Consider the following 16112-nt stretch of genomic DNA (forward strand, 5'->3'; position numbering starts at 1 on the left):
TGGGGAAATGGATCGAAGAAGGGTGGTGCTGGGAGTTGAGATGGAAAAGAGAGTTGTTTGATAGAGAGAGGGATGGTGTTTCAGAGCTGGTCAGTTTTGTTTTTGGGATGAATCTTTGTGCAGGTACCAAAGATGGATGGGCATGGAGAGGCGAAACCGAGAGAGGTTTTACAGCCAAGTCCGCTTATCAAATTCTTAAAGAGCGAGCAAATGAGAAAACAGAGGTGGTGGAGGAAACGGATACTAGCGCCAAAGTGTGGAAGATCCCTATCCCAAACAAAGTCAAGCTTACCGCGTGGAGAATTTTGAAGAACAGAATCTCGACGTGCGATAATCTCTTGAGAAGAAATGTGTCGCTGAGTGAAGTCGAAGTGGGATGCAATGCCTGCTTCCAACGTCAAGAATCCATGAAGCACGTGCTGCTCCATTGTCCAAAGACTTCAAAGGTTTGGGAAGCAATTTTTCAATGGCTTGGGGTCTGTGTGGTGCAGCCACATGACGTTCCCGCGCATTTTCGGTTCTTCACAGGTTTGAGTTGCCGGAAAGGAAATAAGAAGTTTTTGATGGCTTTATGGTGTTGTACTACTTGGCTTATTTGGAAAATGCGTAATGAGAGCAGGTTTGACAACAAAAGGTGGGAGATTGAAAGTTTGGTAGGAGAAGTCAAAGCTAGAGTGTGGAGCTAGGGTAAAATTTTCGGTTTTGTCGATGATGGTGTGGGGATTCATAGATGGATGTCGAATGATGAATTCCCGCTGACTCTGTAATCTTTTGGTACTTCTGGTGCCTCCCTTTCGTTTATTTTAATATACTTTTCTTATCAAAAAAAAGATGGGACGGATGGAGTATTATGTAACTTAAGTTAAACTGTTAGTTAGACATTTTTGCTCTAGATATGAGCTGATGTAGAAAACTAATTTTAGGAAAGTACAAATCAAAATTTTCTAGCAATAGACGACACCAATTTGCTCTGGAAGATATTTGCAAGGTGATTCATGATGAGTTTGGGGTGGAGGATTTCGAGCTCTTATGTGTTTGTTTATGGTGGATTTAGAATTTTGAATTTGGAGTATGACAGATTAAAATGAAAAGAGTATTTTTTTTCTAACTCAAAGTTCAAGATCTCAACTCTCAAGTATTGATAGGCAGTCATTTCTTATTTTTTTTCTTAACCTTTGGACTCTCGACCTCTTTCAAATTTGTTTCTAATTTTTAGTTTTTTTAAAAAAAATAATTAAACACATAACACATGGACTGAAGCCTGAAGCAAAGGGAAATATAATTTTTTGGAGTACAAAACACTCATTATAAAATATTTTAACACATAATATACAAAATACTATTAAAAAAGAAAAATTTTGGGGCACAGCTGTATCCCCACCGCCTTACTCTCGATCCGTCCCTGGTGGATGTGGCGATGGTTGTGTGATGTTAAACATGGAAACCATACTCATGGCGGCTTAAATATGATTGAAGGGAGTGAGTTGTTTTGTAAATTTTTTTAAGAGGCTCGCTGTAGGGTCTTTGCTCAACAACAGTAAGATGGATCCCCCCTCGCCGAGGTGTTTTTCGGCTTGACGTCGATGTGTTTACTCATGATGGGGGCACTATTGTTGGAGTCGGGTTTCTCATCAGAGATCACACGGGTTCGGTGCGGTTGTGGCTCGTTGCATTGGAAGTACTGAGACTATTTTGATGGAGGAGCTCCATGCTTTGTTTTTGGGAATTGGCTTCTATCTTGAGCAGAATTTAGGTTTGATTGTGGTGTATTTGGACTCCTTATTGGTTGTGCATGTAGATCATGAGGAGCATAATGGTATGAATTCCCTTTGTGATGAGCTTTACGCAAAGTTTGTGCATGCTAAAGAGCATATTATTTTAGAGTTTCATCATGTCCGAGGGAGGTAAATCGGGCCACTCATTGTCTAGCAAATTTTGCTGCTTGCTAATGATGTAAGAGTTCGAGGGTTTTTTAGGACAGTAACTTAGATTGATTTGGAAATTAGGACAATAACTTTCGGACTTGTAAAATTAGGACATTAATTTTTTTTAAGAGTAAAATAGGACACTAATTAATAAGTGTTGCATCCGCATGACATTTTTCGGCCAATTATTGGCCGAGAAATGTCTTATTTTTACGACACTTATTAATTAGTGTCCTATTTTTACTCAAAAAAAATATTAGTGTCCTATTTTTACAAATCCAAAAGTTTTTGTCCTAATTTCCAAATCAACATAAGTTATTGTCCTAAAAAATCCCCTGACTCAATGATGTAATGATCTAAAAATCTGACTTTTCGTCCTAGCGTACAGATGTTGTTTATCACGATTTGATATAATATTTTCCTTTCCCTTTAAAAAAAATACAAAATAAAAAATCAAAAGAATACAAAATATAAGGTAAAAAACAATTAAAAGAATTAGTCAGGATGTAGGTGCTCCCCCTGACACCCCTATTAATCTTTCACGAACTATATATAAAGGGTGTTTGACTAAGCTTATTTTTAAAGAGCTTACAAGCTATTGGAGCTTATAAAATGTTTCAAGAGTTTATAAGTTGTAATTTTTTTAAGAGCTTGTAAGTTATCAGAGTATTTAGATAATTAAGCTTATAAGTTAGAGAGAGAATTTTAGTTAAAGAGATAATCTTTCTTAGAGAGAGAAAAATCGAAAAGAGATGAACTTGAGATAGTATTTTCTGAAAATAAAAAGTTATAATTGAATAATATTTATAAAATAATTGTTACATATAAGATTATGAAAAAATAAGTTAGGGTAGAGGAACTTAATTTTTGGGAGCTTATTTTCAAAGCTTATAAGCTGTTTATGAGCTTATTTTACCAAATACTTTAAACAGCTTACAAGTTCCTAAACAGCTTATAAACTGTTTAAAAAAATTTATAAGTTTTTTAAAAGAGCCTATAAGCTCAATTAAATATCCTCATGTAGCTTATACGCTCAGCCGAACACCCCACAATCAAGCTCTCTTTTAATCTATAATTTTTCTAGATATAATATATGAAAATTTCTTCGAATTGTTTAGACAATGTGCACGATCGAAATAACTTTTATTTACTCCATATAAATATAGCGCGAAGCGGCTATGGTGGTTGGGTAAGTAGTGTAATCCCACTTAATAGAAATTGCAGTATTTAAAAATATAGCTAGGAGTTAAATTTTAACAGAAATTGCAGTATCTAAATATAGCTAGGAGTTAAATTGTAATAGAAATTGCAGTATGTAAATATAGCTAGGAGTTAAATTTTATTGCAAGAAAACATGATTTAGTTGTATGGAGTACACATGAATTGACCATAACATAATAAATGGCGTCTTGCATGTTAATAACCACGTATTTCTCTTAAAGATTCAGAGGGTCTTTAACTAAGCTTATTTAACAAAGCTTTTAAGTAATAGCTTATAAGAGTATAATTTTTCAAAAATTTATAAATTATCAAAGTGTTTGAATAATTAAACTTGTAAGTTAGAAAGAAAATTTTGTATTAGAGATAGAAATTCTTTATTAAATAGTTATATAAACTGAAGAGTGATGATTTTGAAAGGGTGTATGATAGAAACAATAAAATATGGTTAAATAATATTTGTAAAATGATGATTGTATATAAAATTATATATATATATATATATATATATATATATATAATTATGGTAGATAAAATAATACTCCCTTTGTCCCAGTAGAATAGTCCTGTTTCTTTTCGGCATGGAGATTAAGAAACTTGCTTTTTTAGTGTAAAAGTGTGGGGGGGCACATTATTTGTAGTGTAAAATCATTACCAAAAATAGAAACAGAAATATTCTAGTGGGACGTCCCGATAAGGAAAACAGGACTACTAGAGTGAGACGGATGGAATATAATATTTGTAAAATGATGGTTGCATATAAAATAATACTCCCTTCGTCCCAGTAGAATAGCATATTTCTTTTCGGCGCGAAAATTAAGAAACTTGTTTTTTTAGTGTAAAAGTGTACGTGTAAATAGGGGTGAGCAAAAAATCCGAAACCGAATAACCGAACAGATTCAAATCGAAATTTTAAAATATGGTTCGAGTTTTTCGATTTTTCGGTTCGGTTCGATTTTTTTTTCATAAAATTTCGATTTTTCGGTTCGGTTCGGTTCGGTGCGGATTTTTTAAAACCGAACAAAACCGAAAAACCGAATTATATTTATATAAATATATATATATATATAATATTTTAATTATAATTTTATAATATCTAACTTCTAATATTTTTTTTAATTTTATAGTTTTTTTTTTAAAATTTTTTGTTTTTTTTTCAAAAATTTCGATTTTTTCGGTTTTTTTTGGGATTAATTCGGTTTTTCGGTTCGGTTCGGTTTTAATTATAAAAATTTCGGTTAATTCGGTTCGGTTTGTTCGATTAATTCGGTTCGGTTCGGTTTATTTTTTTAAACCGAACTAAAATATGATTTGGTTTGATTTTAGCAAAAACCGAACCATATAACCGAATGCTCACCCCTACGTGTAAAGGTGTGTGAAGCCACATTATTTGTAGTGTAAAATCATTACTAAAAATAGAAATATGACTATTCTAGTGGAACGTCCTTAAAAGGAAAATAAAACTATTAGAGTGAAACAAAGGAGTAGATTTTATTAAATATTTTAAAAATATTTATAAGCTTTTAAATAAATTATAAATTATTTTAAAGAATTTATAAACTTTAGTCAAACATCTTTTTAATATACTCTAACATATAAAATTAGTATAGGACAAAAATTTGTATGGGATAATTTTTAATAGTATATATTTTAAAGAAAGGTAAAAATTTTATAAATAAAAATGACAGATCTTATGAGTGCCTATGACAATGATGTGCGCATATGAGTGCACCTATCTTTCGTGAAGTACTTATTTTAAGAAAAAATACGTAATTGATCCATACCTGATAGGGGTAATTGCCTGTAAATTCATAACGTTTGTTCGAAATTAGTTTTTGTTCTTAATTTAAAAATTCTATAATCTTTTGTTTTTGTTTCAAATTTATTTGATGATCGATTTTTTCTTACACTAGCATCGAAAATGGCACGGTGGCTGCCGAAATTGACACAGTGGCAGCCGAAATTGACACCTAAACATATTTATTACATGTGGAATAAAATAAAAACAAAACAAAAATAAAAAAAGGGTTAAGTATCAATTTGGCCCCTAACGTAGAGGCCCCTGTAGCTATTAACACTCTATGGGCAGGAATGTGTCAACTAAGCCCCTGAAGTACCTAATTTCCGCCAATTAACCCCTCCGACTTAACGGACGGTTAACACCGTTAACTATTTTAATTTTTTAATTTTTTTTATTTTATTGGTGGTGGGACCCACACCATCTTCTTCACCAAGCTCGCCGAAAACACACCGGAAACCTAAACCACCCCTTCCCCGAAAATCCGGCGTGACGCGACGGTGGCCGGCGGAGCTCTGGTGGCGAGCTCGGCAAAGCGGCGCGTTGAGGAGGCTCAGCCGCTTTGTTGCTGCTCCTTTCGCTGCTATGGAAGACCGAAGGTGGCGCTCAAGGCTGGAAAGGAGGGAGAGTGGTGGCTTCGCGGTGGTGGTGCGGCAGCGCGGCCAAGCTGCGCGCGCGCGCCAACTGCTGCTGGAGTTGTTGTCGAGTTGTTGCTGCTGTTGTTACTTTGTTGCTGCTGCCGCTTTTATGCCGTGGAGGAACGACAACTGGTGGTGGTGGCGAGGAGCGACGGCGGTGGTGGAAGGTGGCGGCTGCTGCCTTTGCGCAATAGAGGGAGTAGGCCGAGAGAGAGAGTTGAGCGTGAGAGATGGATAGACGAGAGAGAGCAGAGCGTGAGAAAGAGAGATGAGCTTGTCGCCGCTGCGATGCCGGAGTTTCAGGGAAGGGGTGGATTAGGTTTCCGGCGTGTTTCCGGTGAGCTTGGTGAAGAAGATGGTGTGGGACCCACCACCAATAAAATAAAAAAAATTAAAAAATTAAAATAGTTAACGGTGTTAACCGTCCGTTAAGTCGGAGGGGTTAATTGGCGGAAATTAGGTACTTCAGGGGCTTAGTTGACACATTCCTGCCCATAGAGTGTTAATAGCTACAGGGGCCTCTACGTTAGGGGCCAAATTGATACTTAACCCTAAAAAAAAATCCCACCCCTTCCTACCCCATCGTCTTCTTTCCCCTTCCATCTCCCCCCCACCCGCCGCCGCCGCCCTCCCCCTTTCCAGACCCACGTCAGCCCTCCTTCTTCTCCCACCTCGGCACGGCCACTTCCCCCTCTCCCTCCCCAGACTCGTCGGAGACCCCCCGTCAGCCCTTCCCTCCCAGGCGGTGGTTGCGGTCCAAGTTGGGGATGACGATGGTGGAGACCTTTTTCTCGTTCTCAATTTCGTTGTGCTCGGAGGATTTGATTTCAATTCGTTTGTAATTGCTCCTAGAAATTTTGGAAATGTAGGACATTTTGTGGCCAATTTGCGTGGTCTGTGAGTGTTGGCCGGAGAAGGGGTCTGTGTGTGCTTGGTCTGTGAATTTCTGTGTGATTGTGAGTGTTGGCCGGAGAAGAGGGATGCAGGAGAGGTTGAGATGAGGGTGGAGACTGAATTTGGGGATTTAGGGCTTCGGATTGCAGTGGCCATTTTTGCCTTTTAGATTTGGAGTGAGTGAGAGATGAGGCTTGAGGGAGAGACGATAGCGGCGGCTTCGCCGCTGCTGTCGCCGAAATTTCAGAGAGGGGACTTCGGCAGTTGTTGAGGAAGAAGGAGAAGTGTGGTGTCGTGCGCGTGAGTTCGTTTTGACAGATATTTGTTGAGAGAAGAGAGGGTCGGTCGATTTTGTGAGAGAAGAAGAGAAAATGGGTTGTTCAGTGGTGGTAGGGGGCGGCGCCGGCGTGGTGGCGGCGGGTGGGGAGGGGGAGAATTAGGGTTTGGGAGTGGGAGAGGTTGGGGAAGATGATGATGTGGGTTGTTTCTTTTTTTTTTCTTTTTTTAATTTTTTTTCACATGTCAAAAATATGCTTACGTGTCAATTTCGGCTGCCACCGTATCAATTTCGGCTGCCACCGTGTCATTTTCGGTGCCGACGTAAGAAAAAATCAGTCACTGGACAAATTCGAGACAAAAACAAAAGATTATATATTTAAAAATAGAGTTTTAAAATTAGGAGCAAAAACCAATTCCGGGTAAACGTTGTGGATTTACAGGTAATTACCCTTATCTAATATTCCTTTTGATCCATGAAATAAAGTCATGTTTTATGGTGGACACATGTTTTAATAAAGTTGTTAAAGTTGTGTAAGTAGAATAAAGATATAATCTGTAGGGGTAGTATTAGTACCAAAAAGTAAAATAAAAATACATATTTAATTAAAAGATAAAATAAAAATATAATTTATAGTTAAATATAGGAAAAAATGTATGATATGATGGTTCAACTCTTCTTCGTGGATAAAAAAAGGATAAATAGGATACGTTTTTTTGTAGGCGGAGGAGTATTTTTACTTTTTATTTATTAATGGTTCTACTAAGAAATATCCCAATTTCAAAATCAATTCCGTCTAACTCGAGCGCTAAGACTATGATGTCAAAACTCCTACATCGAATATCCATGCAACGCGTAGCAGTTGCAAATAGCTAAAATAACCAGATAATTAAATCAATGCAACACCTAAAAGATAAAAGTAGTGTTTTTTTTTTTTTTTTTTTTAAAGATTATATTTGTTGATTGGCGGCTAGGGCTGGGAATTTCGGGATCGGGTAATCGGGTACCCGATACCCGACCCGAAAAAATCGGGTATCGGGTACCCTATACCCGAAAAATTCGGGATCGGGGTCGGGGTCGGGTATTTAGGGTGTGAAAAAATCGGGTATCGGGTATACCCGATCGGGTATCGGGTATACCCGAATTACCCGATTAAAAATAAGGGGGGATTTGAAATTTTAATTTTAATTTTTTAGGATTGTATAATGTGTGAATCCTCAATTACCCGAATTACTTTCTGTCTCTCATTCACTCTCTGTCTCTCATTCACTCCCTCCCACCGCTAATTCACTCCCTCAATTACCCGAATTACTCTCTGTCGTCACTCTCTGTCTCTCATTCACTCCCTCCCGCCGCTCATTCCCTCCCGCCGCGGCCGCACTGCTCCAGCCTCCACGCGGCCACGCATGCCTCCGTACCTGAGCGGCGACCCCGTCGCCGGTCTCCCCCACCTGACCACCGCGCAGCAGCAGTCTCGATCTGCTCCTACATTTCTGGCATCCAATTCATTTTGATTTTGATTTTTGATTTCTGGATCTGGACAAGCTCGGGTAAATTCGGATACCCGAATACCCGATTCGGATACCCGAGTCGGGTATTAGGGTACCCGATTTAGTAATCGGGTTCGGGATCGGGTACTATTTTTCACCGATTTTCGGGTTCGGATACCCGATTTTTTCGGGTAGGGTACCCGAACCCGACCCGATTCCCACCCCTATTGGCGGCAGTGCGGTCAAAGAAAAGTGGCATGACTGTGGACGGGACCATAAAGTTAGGGTTGGCCCACTATAACTATAAGTAGACAAAGCATTGCCAATACACATGACTTAGGCGGCTTGGCCCATGTGAAGTCACACCCTCTTTCAAATTAAATTAAATTAAACTAAACCACTATTAATTTCTTAACCTGCATTATCCACACATCTCCAAACTCATTGGTAATGGTACCTACCATGTTCGATTTGGAACTTTAAAATTAAGTTAATTAATTTTGTAGCCGATTGCCCAATTAATATCTTACGCCTGCAAAAAGATGTTTCTCTTTTAAGAAATCTGGAAAGTCAAGGAATAAATTTGAGTAAAATCTACTATACTCCATTGAATTTTGGTTGACTAATAAATAATGAAAAAATAAATTAAAAAACAAGTTGCAGAGAGGTTAGGTGAGGTACAAACAAGATATTTTGTTTACATTATTTATTTTTTGGGGGAAGATAGGAAGAGTTCTAAGAAGTTTAAGATAAAATAAATAGTATTGGTGCTAGCTTAATTGGCCCGTTTGAAATATATTTGGTCTGGCTAAATCAATGCAAATAAATATATAAAATAATTATATAAAGTGATGTTTTAAATATATAAAATAATATAGTTATTTATATTTACAAGGCATATGCTTCAATCCTGCAACTTTAAATCCATCTATATATATATAAAAGGAGAATCATTTACAGAAATAGTCAATTATGTTTTCTTGTCGCCAAACTTATCTTACTATTTTTGAATATATATTAATATTTTTATTTATTTTGTATTTTATCTACTTCGTATCATGCATATAAATTTTTTTTATTGTAATTCTTTCTATTGTTACTTAGTTAAGTTTTTTTCTTTTATCTCTTAAATAGATTATAAGTGTTAGTTATGCTAATGTATAAAATGATCATGAATGTTCGGTAAATATATATAACATATATATTCAATAAACACAAATAAAAATATTAAAATATCAATATTAATAAGATTTATGATTATACATAGACTTTTAACATATTTTTTTCCATGAACATTTACACAGCAAGTGTAAGAGAAATTTTGTACATTTCATTGTGTATTAATTATAATCACATCAAATTGATTGTAACATAAATCATAACACTATAAATTATTGTATTGATTATCGTTCTATCTCTTAAAGTATTTCATACGTGTGTGTGTGTCTATATATATATATATATATATAGGGAGTGGTTATATTGAGAAGCTATATATTGTTGAGAAGTTGAGAAGCAATCTAATAGATGAACATGTCAATACATTTTGATGAACATGACAATTAGACCACAGATCAATAAATTCTTTGAACATACCAAATATAACTGACGAACATACGAATCTATTTAATTTGTTAAAAAATATGCCATCGCCAAGGATCAAACCCCATATCAAACCCGCGTTCATAAAAATTAATTGACATGTTCATCTATTAGATTGCTTCTCAACTTCTCAACAATGTATAGCTTCTCAATTGAACCACTCCCTATATATATATATATATATATAAGGGGGCCGCTCCAATGAGACCCCCTAATTTTAGTGAGATCTAGGGCACGATCTGGTGCGTTTACTTTATCATTCCTATGGCTGATATTGTATCTGAAGGATGGTTTTTTTTCGCAGGATTCGAATCCTAGAGGGAGCATAATATTTTAAATTTTATTATTCATCAGTATATACTGCCTTGTTCATCAGTATATATGTCTTATTCATTACCAATTTTTTAAATTTTATTTTTCATCAGTATATACATCTTGTTTGTTAGATATACGTCTTGTTCACTAGTATTATATGTCTTATTCATTGTCCTCATGTTACACGAAAAATAAGGGGTCTCACTTGAGCGCGCCCATATATATATATATATATATATATATATATATATATATAATTAATATGACCACATTATATAATTTCTTTTTAATGAAATATGTAATTACATAATATTGTCTAAAATGATCACATGTGTTCAGTACAAATAAATAAAATAGTCAGTAAATGTAAATAAAATTACTATAATTTTGATATCGATAAATTTATGATTATCATGAACTATAACATACATTTATTTATTTATTCTTTCTTTAATATTAGTCAACATATTTATGGTTCAATTACACGGTGTTATGATTGACTAAGAACATTAGACTTTAAAATATGAATCCAAAGACTTGAATGAATTTTCATAGTGGGTTGTAAGATAATAACTTTTATGCATATACCGATCTTTTTGAGGATGCATTGCTTAAATCATTTGAAAATTCAACAAAATACATTGTTTCAAATACTTACATATCATACTTTAACAATATTAATTCACGATAATTCTTATTTTAAAGGACAAGCAATAGTTGCTTCAACTTATATATTGTACAATATAAAATTTTCTATTCTCATATATTATTAATAAATAGTTAAAATTTTAAATATAAAATTATTTTATTTATATAGTATTTTTTAAAAATTAATGTCTCCCTGCATCACACTGACGTAAAAGTAGTTTTCGTAAATAATTAAAAACTTTAATTGGAAGGTCGATATATGTTGTTCAATTATTAATTACGCATGAATTTTCACTTATTTTATAAATATAAACGTTGAAATAATGTTAACATCAATTTAGGTCAAAATTAACAATCAATTTGTTGTCGTCGCAACAGAGTTCATGTCCACCAAAATATTTATTAATCAAATTGAAAATGCAAAGGCCGCACAACCACACTTTGGGAATGTCAGTTCTCTTGTATATCACATCAACTCTCTTGTGAACAAATAAACTTTGAAATATTTATTTTGCGACAAATGAAAAGATGGTAACATCATTATAGCATTACATGTTAATTACGGATGAATTGGAAATTTTGGCATTATAATAAATTACTATGTAGTTTGATAACGATTATTCTAAAGTGATAATATATTGCAACTACATAGAAAATGAAAGGTGATGACTCAGAAACTTCTAGGAAGGTGAGGTCTACAAGTATATCTTTTTCATTCATTGAATATTATTTCTGTTACTTTTCTTTTTCTGTATCTCTCAGTTCTCATTCATTCATTGATTGGATCCAGACACAATTTGGTCTCGGGCCCAACTAGTTATATAATTTTTACATCGTCCAAATTCATATCAATTAAATGGGCCCAAATACTCACACATATAGCCCATCATATGATTATGGGTATCATCAAAAAATAAGGACAATTTCAAAAAAACATAAATATACTTGGACATAGTGCATATTTACAAGGATTCTATTAGAATATGTGAGTGGTTCGAATATGTGAGTTGTTCGTATTGTGCGAACGTTCACACATGAGACATCGATCCTCAAATTCGTTTACTGAAAGATACGCTGATTAGAAGAAAGATCGCTTCGAAGGAGCTCTTCTCATCAAATTGGCTATTTCCAAAACCCTAGCAATTTTTGTGCCTCTTTTGCCTTCAGCAGATGCCCTCCTCTCTTCTGCTTTTCTGTGGGCTTTTGCTATATCATTCTGCATCTTTTCCACCGCTTTTGCTCTCTTTTCCTCTATCTTTCTCTAAAATTCATGTATAGTTTTCTTTTTTCAATTAAAACACATAACTTTCACAACATAAAAAGCAAGAACATATTAATTATTTATCAACCTCAAAAGGTTGGATTTATTTTGGTGGAAAAACTACGCGTGACCAAATTTTAAGCCGGACGTAATATCCTCTATATATAAGTTTGACATTAATAATTCTAATAGTTGGAGTTATACGTATATATAATAGAATATGTGTAGTTTTGAATTATTTTTTGGACTAATAAGAGCATATATCAAATGATAATGATTAATGAAAATGACATGTACAATGATCAAATTCTCATTATTGTTAAGCTACCAAATGAAAATCATAGAGAAAAGTTATGGTTTAACCCTATATAATAGGTTATGCTTTATTACAAATCACAAACTTTAATATATAAATTGGCGAGTTATATGACGATGCTAGAAGAGTCGAAGAGGACGAATATATCATTTGTAACAAGCTACCTAAATTCATCTTCAATCTCATATGAATTTGGTTCATAAATTCACCTTGAACGTATGAATTTGTTAACAAGGAATTAAGCTAGGTACGTACCTAAATTAATCTCAAATCTCATACGAATTTGGCTTACATTTTAAAGTTCTCAATCATTTCATTTTATAAGAAACACTTGTTAAAATCCTAGCTCCGCTCTGGACCAAATTAGGGGTGGATCAAAATATCGAAAAATCGGTATACCGCACTTATCGTATCGAAAAAATACCGAAAATACCGAATTTTTGGTAATACCGTAAATTTCGGTACGGTATGGTACCGTACCGAAATGTTTCGATACGATAATGGTATCAATTTCCTCATACCGCGATATACCGATAACGCGGTATATACCGGTTATTTTGGTATATACCGGTATTTCGATGTATACTGCGGTATCAATATATATCGAATACCGATATACCGTATCAATTGAAATAAATTATATATATATATAATGATAAATTATAAATTTATTTTCATAATTATTTTTGTTTGATGTAATTTCGGTATGTATAGATATACGGTATACCGTAAAATTTTGGTAATTTAGACATAAAACGATATACCAATAATTTCGGTATACTGAACTTTGGTACGGTATACCGCACTATTGGTACGACATCGGCATGAAAAAGTTCATACCGATTTTTTCGGTATACCGATCTTCAATATGTCGAAGAGTTTAGTACGATAACGGTATGAAAAATCTCATACCACAATTTACGGTATGATATACGGTATGACGAAAAAATTTGGGCATACCGTACTGGTCCAACCCTAGACCAAATTAAACTTGACAAAAATAATAGAATTAGCCTTAATTAATTACCTCAACATGTTTCATCCATGAAGAAGACTTGTGCACTTGCTTATCTTCCCAACCGTTGATTAGGGTTTCCTCTCTCTTAAACCGGTTGTTAATCTTCGCTATCTTCGCATTCTGCCATGCACTAATCTTCGACTCCGCTTCCTCTTTCCTCACTCGCTGCATCGTCGTCTCTTCACCACCGCCGCCGCCGTTACGAGGATCGACAACGATGGCTAAGGGGTTGGTTTCGTGCGAGTTGGGGCCAGACTGGTTCTGATCGGTTCGGAAGCGGGAGCCGGCGAGGACGAGGGCGTTGAACTCTCGGCTGATGGTGGTGAAGTTCTCGCCGGAGGCCGACGACGCCATGGATGACGGCGGCGTCAAGGCATGGATGTCTCTAACCATATGGCCATCATCATCTTCATTGTGGATGTTGTTTCTTGCGCTGCCTCCTGTCAATCTTTGCTCGCTCAACATTTGGAGAGAGAGAGAGTTTTAAGCTTTGATATTAGTCATGGTCATGGAGTAATGATCAGATCAATCTAATGTGTGAATTACTATTAGATTGAATTACTAATTGATAATATTTTATATATATATTTGGATATGATATGCGTATATTTTATTTTGTTTTTGTTTTGAAAAAATTTTGAATTGACTGCTAGTGTAAGATCTTTTTTTTGTTTTTTTGTTTTGTTTAAGCATCTTGAATTGATTGCTGGTGTAAGAGACTTCCACTTCTTCGATATTCAATTAAATGGACCAATGTGTACAATTAAGGGGTTAATCTATTTTTGTTAATTTCCGCAACTGTTGATCGCGGGTTTAGAAAAAAAACACAGAATGACACTAACACGGAATGATATTAACACTAACACGATTTTGAAATGACACTAATATTATTTTATTTTACAAATGACACTATTTCGAAAATAACATTAACACTATATATTTTGTTTTACAAATGACACTATATTGAAATGACACTAACACTATATCGAAATGACACTATATAACACTTGACATTCGGGTAGGATAGTCCAATTGGGTCAGGATCCGGGTCGGGTACGACCCAGGTATACCGTAAACTCGGATGTACAGGAGATTTTGTGTTTATTCAATATTCAACTTTCAACATTTTTCAAAAAATGTTCCACTATACAAACTTTAATGACAAAATAATGAGTCAACTCGCCGAAATTTTAAACTTTTTAGATAGAAATTTTTTGTTCAACCACATCCATTAAAGTGACGTCGTTTCACCATTCGATAAAATGACTCATCATTCTATCGACGGATTTTATATAACAAGATATATTTTGAATATTAATTAATAGAAACTGAAAGTTGGAAATATACATTTTCTGAAATTAATTAAAAATTGGAGACACGTAAACATGATTAATCAATTGATTAGTTACTGCATACTAACATTTTATTTCATATCATCTTAAAGAATTAAATTAAAACATATTGTTTCAATTCATATTTAATTTACGTAAGTGCACATTATATACATGCATATATTTTATCTACATTATTTCTACGTTTTGAACATGATATTTTCTTGAATCAGAGGATTTTTTAGGACAATAACTTTCAGATTTGTAAAAATATAGCACTAATTATTAAGTGTTGCACCCGCGAAACATTTATGGGTCAATTTCTCGAATTTTTGGGATTTTTCCGCACAGACCAAGCACATGAAATCCGCAGGGAGGGGTTGATTATGTGACAAGCACATCATTTTTACTGCTCCAGATAAAATATCATGTGCTTGGTCTATGCGGGAAAGTCCGAAAATTCGATAATTGGCCGAGAAATGTTATGCGGATGCAACGCTTATTAATTAATGTCCTATTTTTACAATTTCAAAAGTCATTGTCCTATTTTTCAAATTAACCTAAGTTTAGTGTATTTAAAAAAAAAAAGCTCTCACTCTATTTTCTTTCCTGAAGGGGTATAAGTGTTTGACTCATTGTGATATTCTACGTGTAATGATGAATTTTTATCTTTTTAGGAATACGTGTAATGAGTATTAATTAATTAATTACTCATTGATAGGGGAAAAAAAGAATGTCGTCTTCAACTTTTGTCGATTGTATGAGTTGTCCTCTCTAATTATTTTTGTTGATGAGTCGACGAAACTACGCTATTGGTAGTGGATTAGTCATAATCAATCACAAACGATAAATACAACATCCTCCATTATTGAACCAAAAGGAGGTCCCTCTTTCTACAAAAATGGATCATCAAATTTAATTCTTTTTAAATATTGATACTGATTGTATACATCTTCAAACAATTTTTAAGTGTGTCGAGGTTTGCGGAGGTTGCAAATCTTAGGCAACTAATCTCTTTTATATACATAAACTTAAATGAAAGATGTTACACATGATGATGACGATGATGAGGTGAGCTGTTGTGAGAACACATTTTAAAATAAATAATAAAAACAATTTTTAATGTATGAATTTTATGTAGATTACGTATGAATTCACTATATAAATGTATGAATTGTGAAAAATAAATTTTTGCTATCGTTGGAATTCGAACTCAGGACCATAAATCCATCCAACATGGTTACGAATCAACCGTAGATCTTGATGATTAAAGGGCTGAAAATGATTCTTATTTTATATCTTAAAATGTGTACTTATTTTAGCCCTCCCCCATGATATATATATATATATATATATATATATATATATATATATATATGGG

The 16112-nt window shown here is 34.4% G+C and overlaps 1 protein-coding gene across 1 annotated transcript; it reads right to left on the reverse strand.

Annotated features, from left to right (window-relative positions):
- Positions 1–11728: 11728 nt before the first annotated feature.
- Positions 11729–14030, reverse strand: LOC130990138 (remorin 4.2). Its single transcript, XM_057914339.1, has 2 exons — positions 13410–14030; positions 11729–12066 (listed from the first exon to the last, which is right to left on the reverse strand). The coding sequence occupies exons 1-2, from the start codon at positions 13863–13865 to the stop codon at positions 11884–11886; spliced, it is 639 nt and encodes a 212-aa protein (XP_057770322.1). The 5' UTR covers positions 13866–14030; the 3' UTR covers positions 11729–11883.
- Between the last annotated feature and the right edge of the window lie 2082 nt (positions 14031–16112).

Source organism: Salvia miltiorrhiza, chromosome 6 (assembly GCF_028751815.1).
Source record: "Salvia miltiorrhiza cultivar Shanhuang (shh) chromosome 6, IMPLAD_Smil_shh, whole genome shotgun sequence".
Lineage (NCBI taxonomy): Eukaryota > Viridiplantae > Streptophyta > Magnoliopsida > Lamiales > Lamiaceae > Salvia > Salvia miltiorrhiza.

Coding starts and splice junctions, on each gene's coding strand:
- LOC130990138 (XM_057914339.1), bottom strand. CDS start 13,865: ATGTTGAGCGAGCAAAGATTGACAGGAGGCAGCGCAAGAAACAACATC. Junction 12,067..13,409: donor CATGGATGAAACATGTTGAG/GTAATTAATTAA, acceptor CATGAATTTTAG/AGAAAGATAGAGGAAAAGAG.